Here is a 16,459-nt window from a genome sequence, read left to right on the forward strand (position 1 = left end):
ATAAATATACGATAGAAATATCAAAAAAATTATAGAAATGTTAAATATTTAATTTAAAATATAAATTTTTATCTATTAAATAATTAATATAATTAAATAATATAAAAAAATATAATAATTAAAATAAAAAAATAATATAATTTATAAATATTAAAATTTATTGTAATTAAAAAAAATAAAATATTTATTATCATCAAAATGTAAAAAAAAATGATACGAAAAAAATAATAATAATAATAGTGGTTCCAATAATAACAATAATAATTAATAATAATAATAATAATAATAAAATTAACAATAATAAGAAGAATAAAAATAAATAAAAAATTTTGATATCTTGGTTTACAGTACGTTATGTTATTTATATATATATATATATATAGTTTTTGTTTTATTATTTATCGAAAATATTAAAAAATTGGCTTTGCATGGCCCTATATTACAACATCGCGTCTTAATAAATAATAATTTTCATTCATACATCTTATCATCTCTTTGACTTCTGTAACCAATGAACATTAAAAAAATAATAATACAAAATTTTTTATTACTTTTTTAATTCACTTTATTCACTTGCACGTTTCATCTCTTAATCGATGAAAATTTAAAATAAATAAATAAAATAATAATAAATTTTCGTCATCTTCACTTCTCTTCTGCATCGTCTTCTTCTCCTTTGCTTGAAATCGGAGTGAACGACGACGTTACACGAAACTTCACTAGCTTTTCCATCGGTTTTTCAAAATTTCGGTCGATTTCTTCTTACAACGGCGATATTATACGGAATCGGTGACGTTTCCACGATATCACTGACGGAAATTCTATCCCCCCTCTATCGTTGTCGATGGGTCAGCGATATTCGACATCATCGGCGATATCTCGGCGACTTCTTTGACGTTTTCTTCGTTAGGCAAGTGATAACCAACCTGTTCATTTACATGGATATAGCTTTTATCCTGTTGGGTGGGGTTTTGGTAATTTTAACCCCAAGGAGGATCCTTTGAAGGTATAATATTGTTGACCCACCAGAGGAGACTACAGTCGGAGTTCCAAAGAATGGATGGGTGGCCATTAGATTTGAGACCGATAATCCAGGTTAGTTGAGTTTCAATTTAGTATTATAATCATATATTGTTGTAGTCTCTAATCAAATTGACCTGGTAACAGTTACCAAACTGTATGTGTGTATACATATTTATAGTTACCTTAATATTTTTTAATTTGTGTGTGTGAAAATTAACAAAGTTTGATTGTTGATGATGATTACAGGTATATGGTTGCTGCATTGCCATATAGTGTCATACCACATGGGGAATGAATATGGTGTTCCTACTGAAAGATGGTGATGGTCCAACAAGTATGATTCTTCCACCGCCTCATGATTTACCCAAATGATAGACTTCAACACCATGTGTATATAAATATATATATATATATATATATAAAATCAGATTTAAATAAATTTATCTTGCATTTACTTTAAGATTGTAGAAAGAAAATGATTCTCAAAATTTAATTTTTTAAAAATTAATTTTTTTTTTAATATATTTGATAAGTAATAGAAAAGTTAGAATTTATAAGTAATTAAATTTAACATTATATAATAAATTAAGGATAAATATGAATTTAAAAAAAAATTAAACTATTTTTTTTATTCTCAAAATGATCCCTATATACGTGGAAATAAATTTTCCATATATTTTTCTATATTAGTGGGAATCTAATTTCTTGGATCCACACTTTTTCACTTCATAATAAATATCCAAACAAAAAAAAAATATTACTTTTTTAAAAGAATTAGATTTCCACTAATTTTATCTCTATCCAAACACACCGTAAGATTTACCTTGCATTTTTTAAGTAGGTACTATCTTATCAATTTTATGGAAATCCAATAATCATTAAATCTAATGGACTTCACGAGTATTCTTACAATCAATTCTAACTTTAATATTGGGGAAAAAACATAAAATATTAGAATTTTAACTTACTAAATTTTGCTTCCTGCTTTTCTCATATAATTTGCCTAATATTATTTTTGGATTGGAGGGTGGAAAAGAAAAGAAATGATAAATTTATTGAGAAAAGAAAAGAATAACAAAATATTTATAATAATTGCTCGTTTGGATGATTATCAATGGAAAGGAAAGGGAAAGTAAAAAATAATTAAAGTAGTTTATACTTTTACAAAAATATTTTAAATATAAAATATCTCAATCAATTGGTTTTTTAAATTAACAAGAATAATATTGGAATATTCAAAAGTTTTATTAAACTCTTTTTTTTTTCCCCTATTTCCTATCAAATTTAAACAGAAAATTAGATGGTTAAAATAAGTCTAATTTGTTCCTTTCTTTTTCTTACTTATCATTTCTTTTCCTCTCATTTTTACAATCCAAACAAAAGATTTAAATCTTTTCTATTTGTAAATGATCAAATATATATAAATTCACTTGTTAGTAATTTAAAATATATAAATCATAATAGTTTGTTAAAGTTTTTTTCCAAATATAATTAGTAACGCATAACATTTTGATATATACCTTGGTAAATTTTTCTACATCTCAGGCACTAATAATAGAAAATTAAATCCTATATTTATATATATATATATATATATATGTTATTTAATAATTCCTTTTGTGTCCCAGAAACTTCCATTGATTTAAATGGGAAAGTAGAAAAAAATAAATACTTCCACTAATGCTCGATAAACATACTCAATCCAAAGACATCATCAGGAAACAACGTTTTAGAGCATTAAAAACAAACAAAAAATCTATTTATTCAAGTGACTTGACTAATTTCTAGATATCTATAGATAAATAAAAATTGTAACGTATTTGCAATAAATTAGTGTGAATGATTTTTGGTTTTAATGGGGCTTAAATGGCATTATTGGGTTTTAATTGGTTTTTCCGTTTTGGGAATTTGATGGGATTGATTTTTGCAAGGCAAAAGTAAGAAAATAAGAAAAATTTTGTTTTTTGAATTATCCTCTCTCTCCCTCACCAGTTTACTGCAAACTAGAGGAAATCAAAGATTTTTGAACATTGCATAGTAGTGTGGTAAAAATCAGATGCACCGAAAGTTGGAGGAATCAATTTTCATCAACAAGCATATCAAAGCTAAGGACATACAAGTTCTCAATTTATTTTGTTATTTATATGTATTATTATTTATAATTTTATTCCACATATATTCATATATTGTTTCCATAATATTCTTCTACAAACTTAAGACTAAACCCATTTAACATATATTTATATAGATGTATTTTTTTTTTTTCATATGGATTGATCTGTTTCATTTGAATATATATATATATATATATATATTTAATTGGTATAAGTTGTTATGATTTTAGTGTTTCGGGTGGAAAGAAAAAAAAATTTTAATTTCATGTTCAGCCGTGTGTACGATTTAGCTATGGGTATAAGTTTATTTTGTTTGTCAATTTGTATATTAAAAATATATATATAGATATATTTATATTTATTTTTCAATAATTTTACATGCCCAAGTTTGGATCTAAATTTTTTCCTGTACTAGGTTTGTATAAAATTTGTTTCCAGTGGGTTTGAAAAATTTTGGGCAATTCTTGATTATTGTTTAAAATTAAAATATTTTTTTCAAAATTGAATTACCCATGAATTTTTAAGCTTTTTGGTGATTTTTCAGTAATTTTCCGATGCCGAAATAGTGTACAAATGAAGAAAAATGGTGAACCGGGTCAAAAAACCATTTACCACTGAAACAGATCGAAAAGCCCGGCTGAAGGTTGAAGACGGATCCAAAAACAGGTTAATGGGTCAGCAAAACGGGTTTGAATAGGTTTCTGAATAAATGGGTCTGAATATTAAATTCTAATGGATCTGGCCCAATTCTAAAGCTCAGTCGTCCGTAGCTGGAATAGGTTACTGTTCAGACCAAGTCCAGGCCCAGTACAGACAAAGGCCCAATGAAATTTAGCCTGATTGGGTATGTCATGTGTCACTGCAAGAGAGCACCACATGGTGATACGAACAACGACACATGGCGCACCATGGCGAAGCCAAGTGTCACGCAGTAGTGAAGCCACGTGTTGGTTATCCGCATCTCCACGTGTCGGATTATGAGAGAGCCATGTGTCGACCTTTGCTAGTGCCACATGTCGACCTATTACAGTGACATGTGTCACGTCAAAGCAAGCCACGTGTCATGCTAAAGATGATCCACGTGTCTATCTGTGGCAGATGAAACGTAGCCATCGGACAGGATGACACGTGTCAGTCTCACATAGTGACATGTGGAAGTGAACAGTGGTATATAAACAGTATGCGTGAACAGTGACATGTGAACAGTATTCGTGAACAGTGACATGTGAACAATAATTTTGTGGTGTATACAGAAACCCTAAAAATCACATTTTTTTGAATTTTCCTTTTGGAAATTAAGTTTAATTAGTTTGTTGAGATAGAAAATAACAACTAATTAATTTCTATTTTTTTATGATTATACAGAAATGGCTAGTGGAGATGTGCCTGTTACATAAGTGCCTTTTCAAACTCCTGTTTTTCAAATGCCTCCACCTGCAGCCATGCAGAAAGACCGGAGAAGTTCGATGGGGCTAATTTTAAAAGGTGGCAGCATAAAATATTGTTCTACTTAACTACATTGGGCCTTGCGAGGTTTCTAGTTAAGGACGCACCACCAAGTGATGATAAAAGTGATAAGGAGACTCTGGTGGCGGTGGATGCGTGGAAGAATTCCGATTACTTATGTCGGAATTATGTCCTTGATGGCCTATCCAATGCCTTGTATAGAGTGTACTATGGAATGAATTTAGCAAAAAAGCTGTGGGAAACTTTAGACCAGAAGTACAAGACTAAGAATGCTAGGTTCGGAAAGTTAGGTCGTTTCTTGGACTATATGATGGTAGATACCAAGCCATTGATGAGTCAAGTACCTCAGCTGCAAGTGCTCATCCGAGAACTTCTTGCTGAAGGGATGGTCATTAATGAAGCTTTTCAAGTTGCTGCAATGATTGAGAAGCTGCCTCCTAGTTGGGGAGACTTTAGAAATTATCTCAAGTACAAAAGAAAAGAATGGACATGGAGGCTCTTATTGGAAAGCTTCGAATTGAATATGATAATAGGAGGTCTGATAGAAGATCCATGAAGGCCGAAATGAAAGCAAATATTGCAGAGCATGGAAGTAGCTTCAAGAACAAGAAAAAACCTGGAAAGAGTTACAAGGTGGGGCCAAAAGGAGGCATCTCCAAGAAAGCCAAGTTCTAAGGGAAATGTTTCAATTGTGACAAGATGGGTCACAAAGCAACTGATTATAGACTGCTGAAAAGAAAAAGGAACATAGAGACAACAATGATGGAGCACATCACAAGAGAGATTGATGAGATTGACCTAAGCACTGTTGTCTCTAAGGTGAACCTAGTGGGCTCTAACCCAAGAGAGTGGTGGATAGGTACAGGTGCAACCCACCATGTGTGTACAGATAGAAACATATTCACCTCCTTCGAACCAAAGGCAAATGGGGAGAAGTTGTTCATGGAGAACTCTGCATATTCAAAAATCCAAGGGGACGGCAAGATTATCCTAAAAATGACCTCTGGGAAGGATTTGACTCTAAATAATGTACTGTATATTCTAGATATTCGTAAGAATTTGGTGTCTGGATCGTTGCTAAGCAAACATAGTTTTGGCTTAGTGTTTGAGTTAGATAAGGTTATCTTGTCCAAGTATGGGATGTTTGTGGGAAAGGACTATGTAGTCAATGTTATGTTTAAATTGAATGTAATGACTGTAATGCCAAAGAATATTAATAATAAAGTTAGTACTTCTTCCGTTTACTTACTTGAGTCTTCCATTTTGTGGCATGGTAGACTAGTTCATGTTAACTATAATTCTCTACAAAGGTTAATTAACTTGAATCATATTCCCATGTTTGATATTGATACCAAACATAAGTGTGAAACTTATGTAGAGGAAAAATTAATGAAGTTATCATATCAAATAATTGAAAGAAATAATGAACCTTTGGATTTAATACATAGTGATATATGTAATTTAAAGTTTGCACCGACTAGAGGTGGTAATAAGTATTTTTATCACCTTTATTGATGATAGCTTGAAATATTGCTATGTGTACTTGTTTAAAAGCAAGGATGAGGCTATAAAGAAATTTATTCTCAATAAAATGGTAGTTGAAAATCAACTCACTCGAAAAATTAAAGTAATCAAAAGTGATCGTGGTGGAGAGTATGTGACTCCATTTGGAGAGTATTGTGCTCAACATGGCATAATATATGAAGTTACTCCACCATATTCGCCGCAATCAAATGGTATGGTTGAACGGAAAAATAGAACTTTAAAAGAAATGATGAATGCAATGCTGAAAAGTTTTGGAGTATCTCAGAACTTGTGGGAGGAAGTCGTTTTGTCGGCAAACAACCTTTTAAATAAGGTGCCCTGAAAGGATCAAGTAAAAACACCCTATGAATTATGGAAAGGAAGATAACCTTCCTATAATTACTTATGAGTATGGGGGTGTCTAGCTAAAGTTGTCATACCCACTCTGAAGAGAGTGAAGATAGGTCCTAAAATAGTTGATTGCATTTTCATAGTATATGCACAAAATAGTAATGCATATCGGTTTCTCGTGTATAGATCATAAATTTCTGATATACACAAGAATACAATAATGGAATCAAGAAATGCATCATTTTTTGAACATATTTTTCCGAATAAAATGGAAGCAGGACCGAGTTCATCAAAATGAATTTATGATATTATCGATGAAGATAATCATGATAGTGATCAAAAACAAAAAACTGATATTGAGACTGAGGTTGAGCTTAGACGTAGCAAGAGAGTAAGAACAGAAAAATCCTACGATCCGGATTTTCTTACGTATATGCTAGAAAGTGAACCTTAAAGCTTCCAAGAGGCTATAAATTCTCCTGAAGGGAATTTATGGAAAGAAGCTGTGAAAAGTGAGATAGATTTTATCTTGTAGAATCATACTTGGGAGTTAGTAGATCTTTCTCTAGGTTGTAAACCTTTAGGTTACAAATGGATTTTTAAAAGGAAGATGAAAACAGATGGAACTATAGACAAATACAATGCAAAGCTTATAATTAAAGGATACAAGCAACAAGAAGGTCTTGATTATTTTGATACTTATTCTCCAATGATGAGAATAAATTCCATAAGGACGGTACTAGCGATCTTTGCATTGCGGGATCTATAGGTACGTAAAATGGATGTGAAAACAGTCTTTCTTAATGAAGATCTACATGGAGCAATCAAAGGGTTTCTCCGCTCTAGGACAAGAAAAGAAAGTCTGTAGATTGGTGAAGTCCTTATATGGACTTAAACAAGCTCCAAAGCAATGGCATCAAAAATTTGATAATGCCATGCTAAGTGATGGATTTAAAATAAATGAGTGTGATAAATATATCTACGTAAAAGATACAGAGAATGGATATGTCATTTTTTGTCTGTATGTAGATAACATACTCATAGTAGGTAGTGATGACAAAATGGTTCGAACTATGAAAGCAATGTTGAAATCCAAATTTGATATGAAAGATACGAGGTTTGCTGATGTGATTTTAGGAATAAAAATCACAAGGACTTCAAATGGAATCATTCTTAGTCAAACATATTATGTGGATAAAATATTGGCTAAGTTTAGTAATGATGATACTAATATAGCCAGAACACTCATAGATGTGAGTTTACACTTATCTAAAAATAAAGGAGAGAGTGTATCTCAAGTGGAATAAGCGAGGGTAATTGGAAGTCTGATGTACTTAATGAATTGTACAAGACAAGATTTAGCCTACGCTATAAGTAAACTAAGTAAATACACGAGTAATCCGAATGAGGATCATTGGAAAGGAATTGTAAGAGTATTAAGATACTTACGATATACTTGTGCATACAAACTGCACTATACTAGATATCCAGCTGTATTAGAAGGATACAGTGATGCTAACTGGATATCAGATATTAAGGATTCAAAATCCACTAGTGGCTATGTATTTACATTAGCGTGTGCAGCTGTGACATGGAAGTTCTCAAAACAAACAGTAATAACTCGATTCACGATGGAATCTGAGTTTATCGCATTAGATAAATGTGGTGAAAAGGCCAAATGACTACTCCAATTTTTGGAGGACATTTCGAGATGGCTTAAACCTGTGCCAGCAATAAGTATAAATTACGTTAGTCAATCTAAGATTGGCAAGGTACAAAACGTGATGTATAATGGAAAGTCTAGACATATTCCTCGTGGACACAATTCTATTAGATAACTAATTTCAACTGGAGTTATCTCAATAGACTATGTAAAGTCGAAAGATAACGTTGCAAATACTCTAACCAAAGGGTCAAATAGAGAATTAGTTGAGAAATCATCAAAGGGAATGGGATTAAAGCCAGTGAGTAAAGTCGATACGATGGAATCTCCCAAGATCTAGATTCAGTGGGACAACGCAATTGTAAAGATTGGTATGGATCACTGTGGGGGTTAATCCTCTATCCATTCCTATGATGAAACATTGATAGAAAGAGGTTAAGCATAAAGTATGCTTTTAATGATTCCTATAAGTGTGTGAATAGTAATATTTGCATAATGATGCTGATTACTTTCGAAAAAGGAATCACCTATGTGAGAGAGAAGAATGGCCGCTTCAAAGGAGAATTGTTGAAGGCGCAATTCTTTAGAAACTCTCGCAGAATCAGACAGGTGTTCAAGGCCAAAATGAACACAACAGTGAGAACTGAAGTGTACCAGGAAGGAATCTATGTGAAAAATGTTGTCATTTACACAAACGACGAAATAGTTCAAAAATATCGCATCTACCATTAGTCAGTAAAGAAGATATAGTTCACAAGAGAAGGTTTAAAGAGTAATATCTACCTATCTTATGCAGGTTGCAACTGCAGAACTTTACCACCAAAGTTTTGCATAGTCCAAGTAGTTAAATCATTCATGTGGAAGATTGTAACGTATGTGCAATAAATTAGAGTGAATGATTTTTGGTTTTAATGGGCCTTAAATGGCATTATTGGGTTTTAATTGGTTTTTCCGTTTTGGAATTTGATGGGATTGATTTTTGTAAGGCAAAAGTAGGAAAATAAGAAAAATTTTGTTTTTAGAATTATCCTTTCTTTCCCTCACGAGTTTACTGGAAAACTAGAGAAAATCAAAGATTTTTGAACATTGCACAGTAGTGTAGTAAAGATTAGGTGCACCAAAAGTAAAAACTTCGGTGGTGCTGTGTTTAGAAGCTTTGCAATCTGTTGTATCCTGGAAGACGACCGTCGTAAAACGCCTGCACCGGTGGGACGGGAATAATTTTAAGGACATTGTAGTACCACACAGGCCTCGAACCAATTTTTATCAACAAGCAGATCAAAGCTAAAAACATACAGATTCTCAATTTATTTTGTTACTTATCTGTATTATTATTTATAATTTTATTCCACATATATTCATATATTATTTCCATAATATTTTTCTACAAAAATAACATTCGATGGGTGCTTTTTTGGCCATTTCATGCCATGTTTGGTAAGCACCTAATTTTCATGGTATCACTTAAACCCTATAAAAATTCCAACACCGACCCCAAAAGTGTTTCAAACTGGACATGAGCAAAAATTAAAATGAAAAACACATAGGAAAAGAAAGCAAATCATATACACAAAATAGGCCTCTAGGAGAGTATGTATAATGATGACAGAATCATGGAGGAAGGGGATTAATTATCTGGGACCAGACAACTCATCTGCAGGGATTTGTGAGCTGGAGTCAGCCACGATCCAATTAGAAGCTTGATGGTGGTTATGGTTATTAAAGTCTTGGCGGAACATCTCCTCTTTCTGCCACTCTCCCATCTTTCAGCCAAGCCATCACCTTCAAGCATTCTTACAACTTCTGACATTTTGGGCCGTTCCGCTGGGGACCCTTGCGTGCACAGTAGAGCTAGTTGGATTAGCTGCTCTACCTCATCGTCAATGTAATTGCCATGTAGATCAGAATCAACCAGTGTTTCCACCCTCCGATCTTTCAAGAGTCCTTCCATCTAAAATAAGAAGAAAATTTAGGTAAGTTACACAAGCTTCAACAGGATAACAAGAAATAACTTCTTTAGTATTGAGCTACCCAAAAGATTGATTTGGTGGCAAGAATGCTTTTTGATTTGCGTATTGCCAATTCCTAAACCAGCACTGTTGATTCAGTCTCGTGCAGTTTTAGAGCATACCTTGAAAATGATACATGTTGTGAAACACATTTTGACAAGAACACCATTACCGTTAGCAGCTACCAAAACGTTACAGCTAAAATAATAGTCAATATTAAATTTTTGTTTTTGAGATCTATAGATATCTTTTTTCATAATTAAAATAGAATACATCCCGAAAGAAAGAGTATTTGAACTTCTTGTCAACATTGCAGTTGTCATGGAGTTATAATCAACATACATGAAAGATTAACAATGTTGGGCTGAAGATTCTTTAAATACATGAGGGAACGAGGATAAATAATTTAAGAGGCTATAAAAAAGTGGCCTATCAGAATAATAAAATACCTTAAAAAAAATAAATAAAAGGAAATTGTCAAGACATCAACAACAAATTTAAAGAGCTTGTTAGTACCAAAAAATTATGGCACTTTACTGGAAAAAAGCAAAAAGCAACATCTTCAAACGCTAGCAGTGTAAACGTTGCATCAATAGATGTTTCATTATCACAAATTATTGTTTAAAAACATCCTCAACTGCACATGTGGTAATGGCTTTCCATGGCAGAGTATCCTCTTTAAGATGCAGTTTTGAGCAACACTTTAAATATTCTAGAGAAAACTGAAAAATGCAATCTGAATTTCTCATGCCTCCTATATCCGCTTGACCAACCAACTAAAACAACAATAGGAGTTTACATACAACTGACATCTATTTCATGTGTATAAAGGTAGGAACCAAAAAGCTAGTAGTAAAATATACTTTATAATAGCAATTTTCTCTTTCAACCCTTGTTATATACTTGTAATTGTATACATTGAGAAAAAAGTTTTTAGTACTTAAAACGAGTTTACTATGCAACAAATGTGAAAAACAAGAACTTAAAGATGTCATTTTGTAACATGGTTAGTTTTTAGTTTCTGTTTTTATTTGTTTATTTTTTACCTAATTGTGTGTAATTATAGCTTTTTTATTTTTAATATCAGTATCAACAGTTATTATGACTTCCTTATTGTTCTATACTCAGTGTCAAAAAATGCCCATCCCTAATTAAATTTCTGGAATGACCATGGCCACTGGACGGTTAGGAATAGTTGGACTCTGTATAAGCATATGCAATTTTCTTAACACCATTAAAAATTGAATTCTATCATAGAATGGGGACAGTAGATTAACAAAGTGGCAGGAAAACCTCAAGTGCAGAGTAACATACAGAAGAGACTATCCTTTTTCAATTGCAAGCAGAGTCTTCTTCCATCAATTTTGTTGATCTCAATATTAGTTGTTCAACAAAGAATTGGTTTTGTAATTATAATGTCTTAACCAGAGCCTTTTAAAATTACAGCATCCATACTGTAAAATTACCATTGTATTTAATATGATCCAAATGAACTAATGCTATTAAAATTACAGCATCCACACTGTAAACTTACCATTGTATTTGATATGATCCAAATGAACTAATGCTATGAAATATTGTTTAGCGTTAAAAGAAAGTAATATGCAATCACAATTTACGAGAGGAAGACAGCGAATGCATACCCAATCAAGTAACATGACATCATCATCATTTGCAAGCTGAGCTAGATCAAAAGCCCTTTGTCCAGTGATGAGTTCAAGAAGCATAACACCATACCCAAAAACATCAGTTTTTTCCGAAGATTTTCCAGTTGAGACGCATTCTGGTGCTATATGTCCAATTGTGCCACGTACAGCAGTGGTCACATGAGTATTTTTATAATCCATGAGTTTAGCCAACCGAAAATCTCCTACAACTGCCTCAAATTCTTCATCTAATAATATATTTGCAGCTTTCACATCACGGTGAATAATCTTAGGATCACAATGATCATGTAAATATGCAAGCCCCTTTGCAGCACCCAATGCGATGCATTGCCGTATTTGCCAATCAAGAGGTGGCTGAGACTTGGGACGCTCTACAATTAAGTATACATAAAATTTTAAGAGAAAAAGGAGAACACAATTTAAGCAAGATAGGCCACATAAGATTCAACATTTGACATTTGGAGGTTTTATATTTTGAATTCTGTAATGCATGGCCACCATAAAGACATGATGTCACACTGACACACATTAGTAAATGAAGCACACAGCAGCAAGGAAAGCAAATCAGGTCATCCCACAGAAATTAAAATAATTTGTGATTCTTAAAATCAAATAACACTACCTCTCAAACACGATGCTACACTTCCATTAGCCATATAAGGGTAGACAAGCAACCGTTCAGTAGGTGACATGCAAAATCCGCGAAGTCGAAGTAGATTACGATGCACAGCCATGCTGATCATTTCTACCTCTGTCTGAAACTGCAGCTTCCCACCCTGTGTACGTTCATCTCTAAGTCTTTTTACAGCCACAAGAGATACATCAGCCAAGCGTCCTTTATAAAACTTACCAAATCCACCTCTACCTAGAATTTTTTTTGGGCTAAAACCATCTGTTGCAACTTGTAGCTCACGAAGAGAAAATCTTTTGAGCTGTCCCAGATGAACTTCTGGATCCTCTTCAGCTGCAACCAAGGTAGATAAGTAAGACACATTGTACACAGAAAACTATAATACAAGTAGAGAATTTTTCTAATTAACCAACCAGGCACATCAAAGAAATGATCCCGCAGTTTCCGCCATCGCCACCAAGCAAGTGTGATTGCTGGAGCAGCATAAACCAGAGCAGCACCAGCAGCAACTACTCCAGCAATGGCTCCAGTTGCACTATTACCTAAAACAGTTTACCATTTTAAACAGATAAATTATACACGTCATGACATGAGAGCACAGATCCGAAAATCAGACCATTCACTACAATGTATTGTGCTAGCCTGATACACATAGTTGCACTTCCTAATAGCTTACGTTTTTTGGGGTTTTAACATGGTATTCACAAATCCTATTTAAGTACTAGTATTTCTAGGCATTTCTAGGCTTGCTGTCTTGTTGTTGGATGAAACTATACATGAGGGAAGTATTCCTTATAACACATGTTGTGTTCAAGTTATACGCATAGTTGTATCCATTCTTAATAACTTGAGCTCTAGTTAACAAATAATATTAGCAGTCCAAAATATTAATGCAGTTCAAGAATGACTAAAGTCCAATGCTCCAATTATTATTTGTTTCCCTCCTTTCTCCTCCACCTCCATCCTCTATAATCTGTGAGCATGAGACAGCTACTAAGAAAGATTATGCTCTTTTGGTAGAATTGAACCCAAGGAAGTGAGTTGCATTCAGCACATTTACAATCTAAAACAGTATTTGAATCTTTTTCTCATTATTAAACAGTAAACTAGGGCAAGATATAAGTGCAGCTTCTCAACCAACCATGGCATCCAATTACCACACCTCCCATCATTGAACCAATACTATCTTCTTTTTTAAACCCAAAACTAGAAAATAAAAAGGTGTTCAAACTTAATCTATCACAAGAACAAAGGAGATACCATGATAATATATATATGACATTGCTGGTGCATCATCATGGACAGGCAAATAAAGAAGGAATATAGTAATATGCAGTATGAAAGCTTCTTCATGTTTTTATCAACCAAGAAAGATTTGTAGACAGGAAAACATATCTACTAGATGATTCCACCATGAAGAAGTATCAATCATGTGCAAAGAAATTCCAATTGAAATTCAAGACATAACTAATGTAATGCACTCTTGGATCAATTTTAAGTTATTAGTATTTACAAAATAAGTATCAACCATCTTGAGGAAATGCTGATATAGGATTAATAGGATGATGAAACTAGACGTTTATTCTGTTACTTATATTAGGGAACAGAAATTAGTTACATAATAATACAATAAGCTTTTCAATCAATATAAATATTTAGTAAAACCTGAAGACGCTGATGGTGTGGGAGTAAAGGGAGGAGGTGGTGCTGATGGTGCGGGAGTAATAGGAGGAGGTGGTACAACTGGGATTTCGTTCAGTAGATTATTTGTAAAACTGCAAGACAAAAACTAGCCATCAGCCACAACATTTTAGCAGGTCCAAATAAACAAGTATAACAGAAAGTTGAATTCAAAGAAACTGCTTCAAGTGAACCTGATGGGAGTGAATAAATGAAAAGAACCATTGGTTGGAATATCTCCTGTCAGTTTGTTGTTGGAAAGATCCCTGTATAAGAACCATTGGTTGGAATATCTCCTGTCAGTTTGTTGATGGAAAGATCCCTGTATTCACATGGTAATGTTAGAATGTTGTGTTCTTGTATTATGTGATCCTAGGAAAAAAAATATAACATAAATCTTTTATTTTTGAGAAAATTAACACTTACAGGACTTGCAATGAATTAACAGTTGTTAAAGACATGGGAATAGATCCATACAAACTATTGTTATTCAAACGCCTGTCTCACAAAATATAAAATGTTATTTTCCACATAATCAATAATGATTCTTTCACGATAATCCTCCACAAATGTTTCATACCTCAACACAATATTTAGCATTAGCAGATTACTTATTAATTAGGAAAATTTCTTATACTTTTCTAAAATGTCCAGCCATTCATTTAACCTTGAAAGTTGAACTAAACATTTTAGAAAAAGAACTTGGTTAAAAGCAAAATCAAAAGAAGATGAATATCATAAATACAATCATATTACAAGTTACAAGTTAAGAATATCTGTCAGAAAGTATGATGTTAAAATCTTCATTTGGCCTAAAGTACACATGTCCATACAACAGGACAATGGTACCAGCTGAAATCCTTCCTGGAACCCTAGCAGAAAAGCTAGAAATATTTTCTTGGTTCCAATACCGCTTGAAAAACAAAATAAAAGCATAAGACCAAATGTTGGAATTAGTTACTTCACTTGATGCATTTAAAAGTTTTTTTTTTCTATAAACAGTCAATAAAGCTATTGCCAGTTTAATAAAGCTATTGTCAGTTTTCCTTCTTTTTTTTTCCTTTAAATGATCGGTTACATGAAAACTCACTGAATTAAAATAAAAATTAAAAAGAAAAACAAGATAACCCATAAAATTTCTACCATCATTTTTATACTGTCTAACTCATCTATGTATCTGTATCTATTCTTTCAGATCTTTTTAGCTAATTCCCCATATCCTAGGTTTTTAGGACATGCCCATACTTATTATCTACACTAGGTCTGAGCAACACTTGTCAGATAACAAAATTTCAAATTATTTAGGAAATGGATTTAGCTGTTGTACATATTCTTGTCGCATTATATCCTTGTACCAATATTAATGGACCTGCATAAACACATGGTTGTACATTTGTATACAAGTTTTCTATATAAATAGGAAGTTGCCATTCATTTTAAAGTTAATCAATTGGTTATCTTGTAACCTTGTAGTCACGACATTCATCAATTAGTTTCCCCTGTTTCAGAGTACAATCAGTTTCAAATCATAAATTTAGACTGTTGATGAAAAGGTAGAGGAACCAACTGACAAATTTTCAAACCAACAGTAGCTTCCTGTAATTATGATAAACATAACAGGTGGTCAATGATATTTTGTTTTTGTCTATTTCATATTGCACATCTCCATTCCGCACTACCTTCCTCACATTTTTACTCGTCCATTTTAACATCCAGCTCTTAAATCTCAACAACATTCACTTTACAGCAACTTTGCTTGAGTACAGCCCAACATTAGGAACCAGTCATAACAGAGTTGGTTTAACAAGTACAACAGAGTTTCCCTTTAACACCATTGTTATGATAAAAAATTCTCCTCATATAGTGTTGCACATCATCTACCTTTCTCTAACTTTACAATTAAAATTCTCGTCAACAACCCCATTTTCAAAGATAATATAGCTGAAACAAATTTATAAATGCAGTTTTTTAAAAGGATGTAAAGTTCCACACAGTTACCATTTCAGAATCTCTCAAGTATTTAAATCACAGGACTTCCCCGTAAGTTCTATTTTATTTTTTATTAGGAGCAAGATGTTCGAACCTGTCATAGCATAAAAATTGTAAAGCAAAATTAAAGCTGCATAAGTTACCACAACTAATGAATCAAGGTGAAGGATGTGTGTTCATACAGGAAATGTAATTGCTGAAGGTTGCCCAATGCCGTTGGAATGGAACCACTTAAATTGTTCAAGTAAAGATCCAAGCTCACCAAGTTTGTCAAATTTCCTAGCTCTTCCGGGATAGTTCCACTTATATTATTACTACTAAGCTCCCTGCCAAGAAAAGTC

General features: G+C 32.8%; 1 protein-coding gene and 1 long non-coding RNA gene across 2 annotated transcripts; one reads left to right on the forward strand and one right to left on the reverse strand.

The window, feature by feature from the left end:
* Positions 1-261: 261 nt before the first annotated feature.
* On the forward strand, positions 262-1,462 carry LOC125424294 (uncharacterized). The gene is made up of 2 exons (XR_007243067.2): positions 262-1,095; positions 1,270-1,462. It is a non-coding gene; the product is annotated as an uncharacterized LOC125424294 (long non-coding RNA).
* Positions 1,463-9,435: 7,973 nt separating this feature from the next.
* Positions 9,436-16,426, reverse strand: LOC107427530 (BRASSINOSTEROID INSENSITIVE 1-associated receptor kinase 1-like; the record flags this gene model as incomplete). The annotated part of the gene is made up of 7 exons (XM_060811234.1): positions 9,436-10,093; positions 11,795-12,189; positions 12,441-12,782; positions 12,863-12,991; positions 14,115-14,224; positions 14,324-14,451; positions 16,301-16,426. Coding segments are annotated over 7 exons (1,554 nt in total), but the record flags the coding sequence as incomplete, so codon positions are not given.
* Positions 16,427-16,459: the final 33 nt, after the last annotated feature.

Source organism: Ziziphus jujuba, chromosome 9, assembly GCF_031755915.1.
Source record: "Ziziphus jujuba cultivar Dongzao chromosome 9, ASM3175591v1".
In the NCBI taxonomy this organism is placed as follows: Eukaryota; Viridiplantae; Streptophyta; class Magnoliopsida; order Rosales; family Rhamnaceae; genus Ziziphus; species Ziziphus jujuba.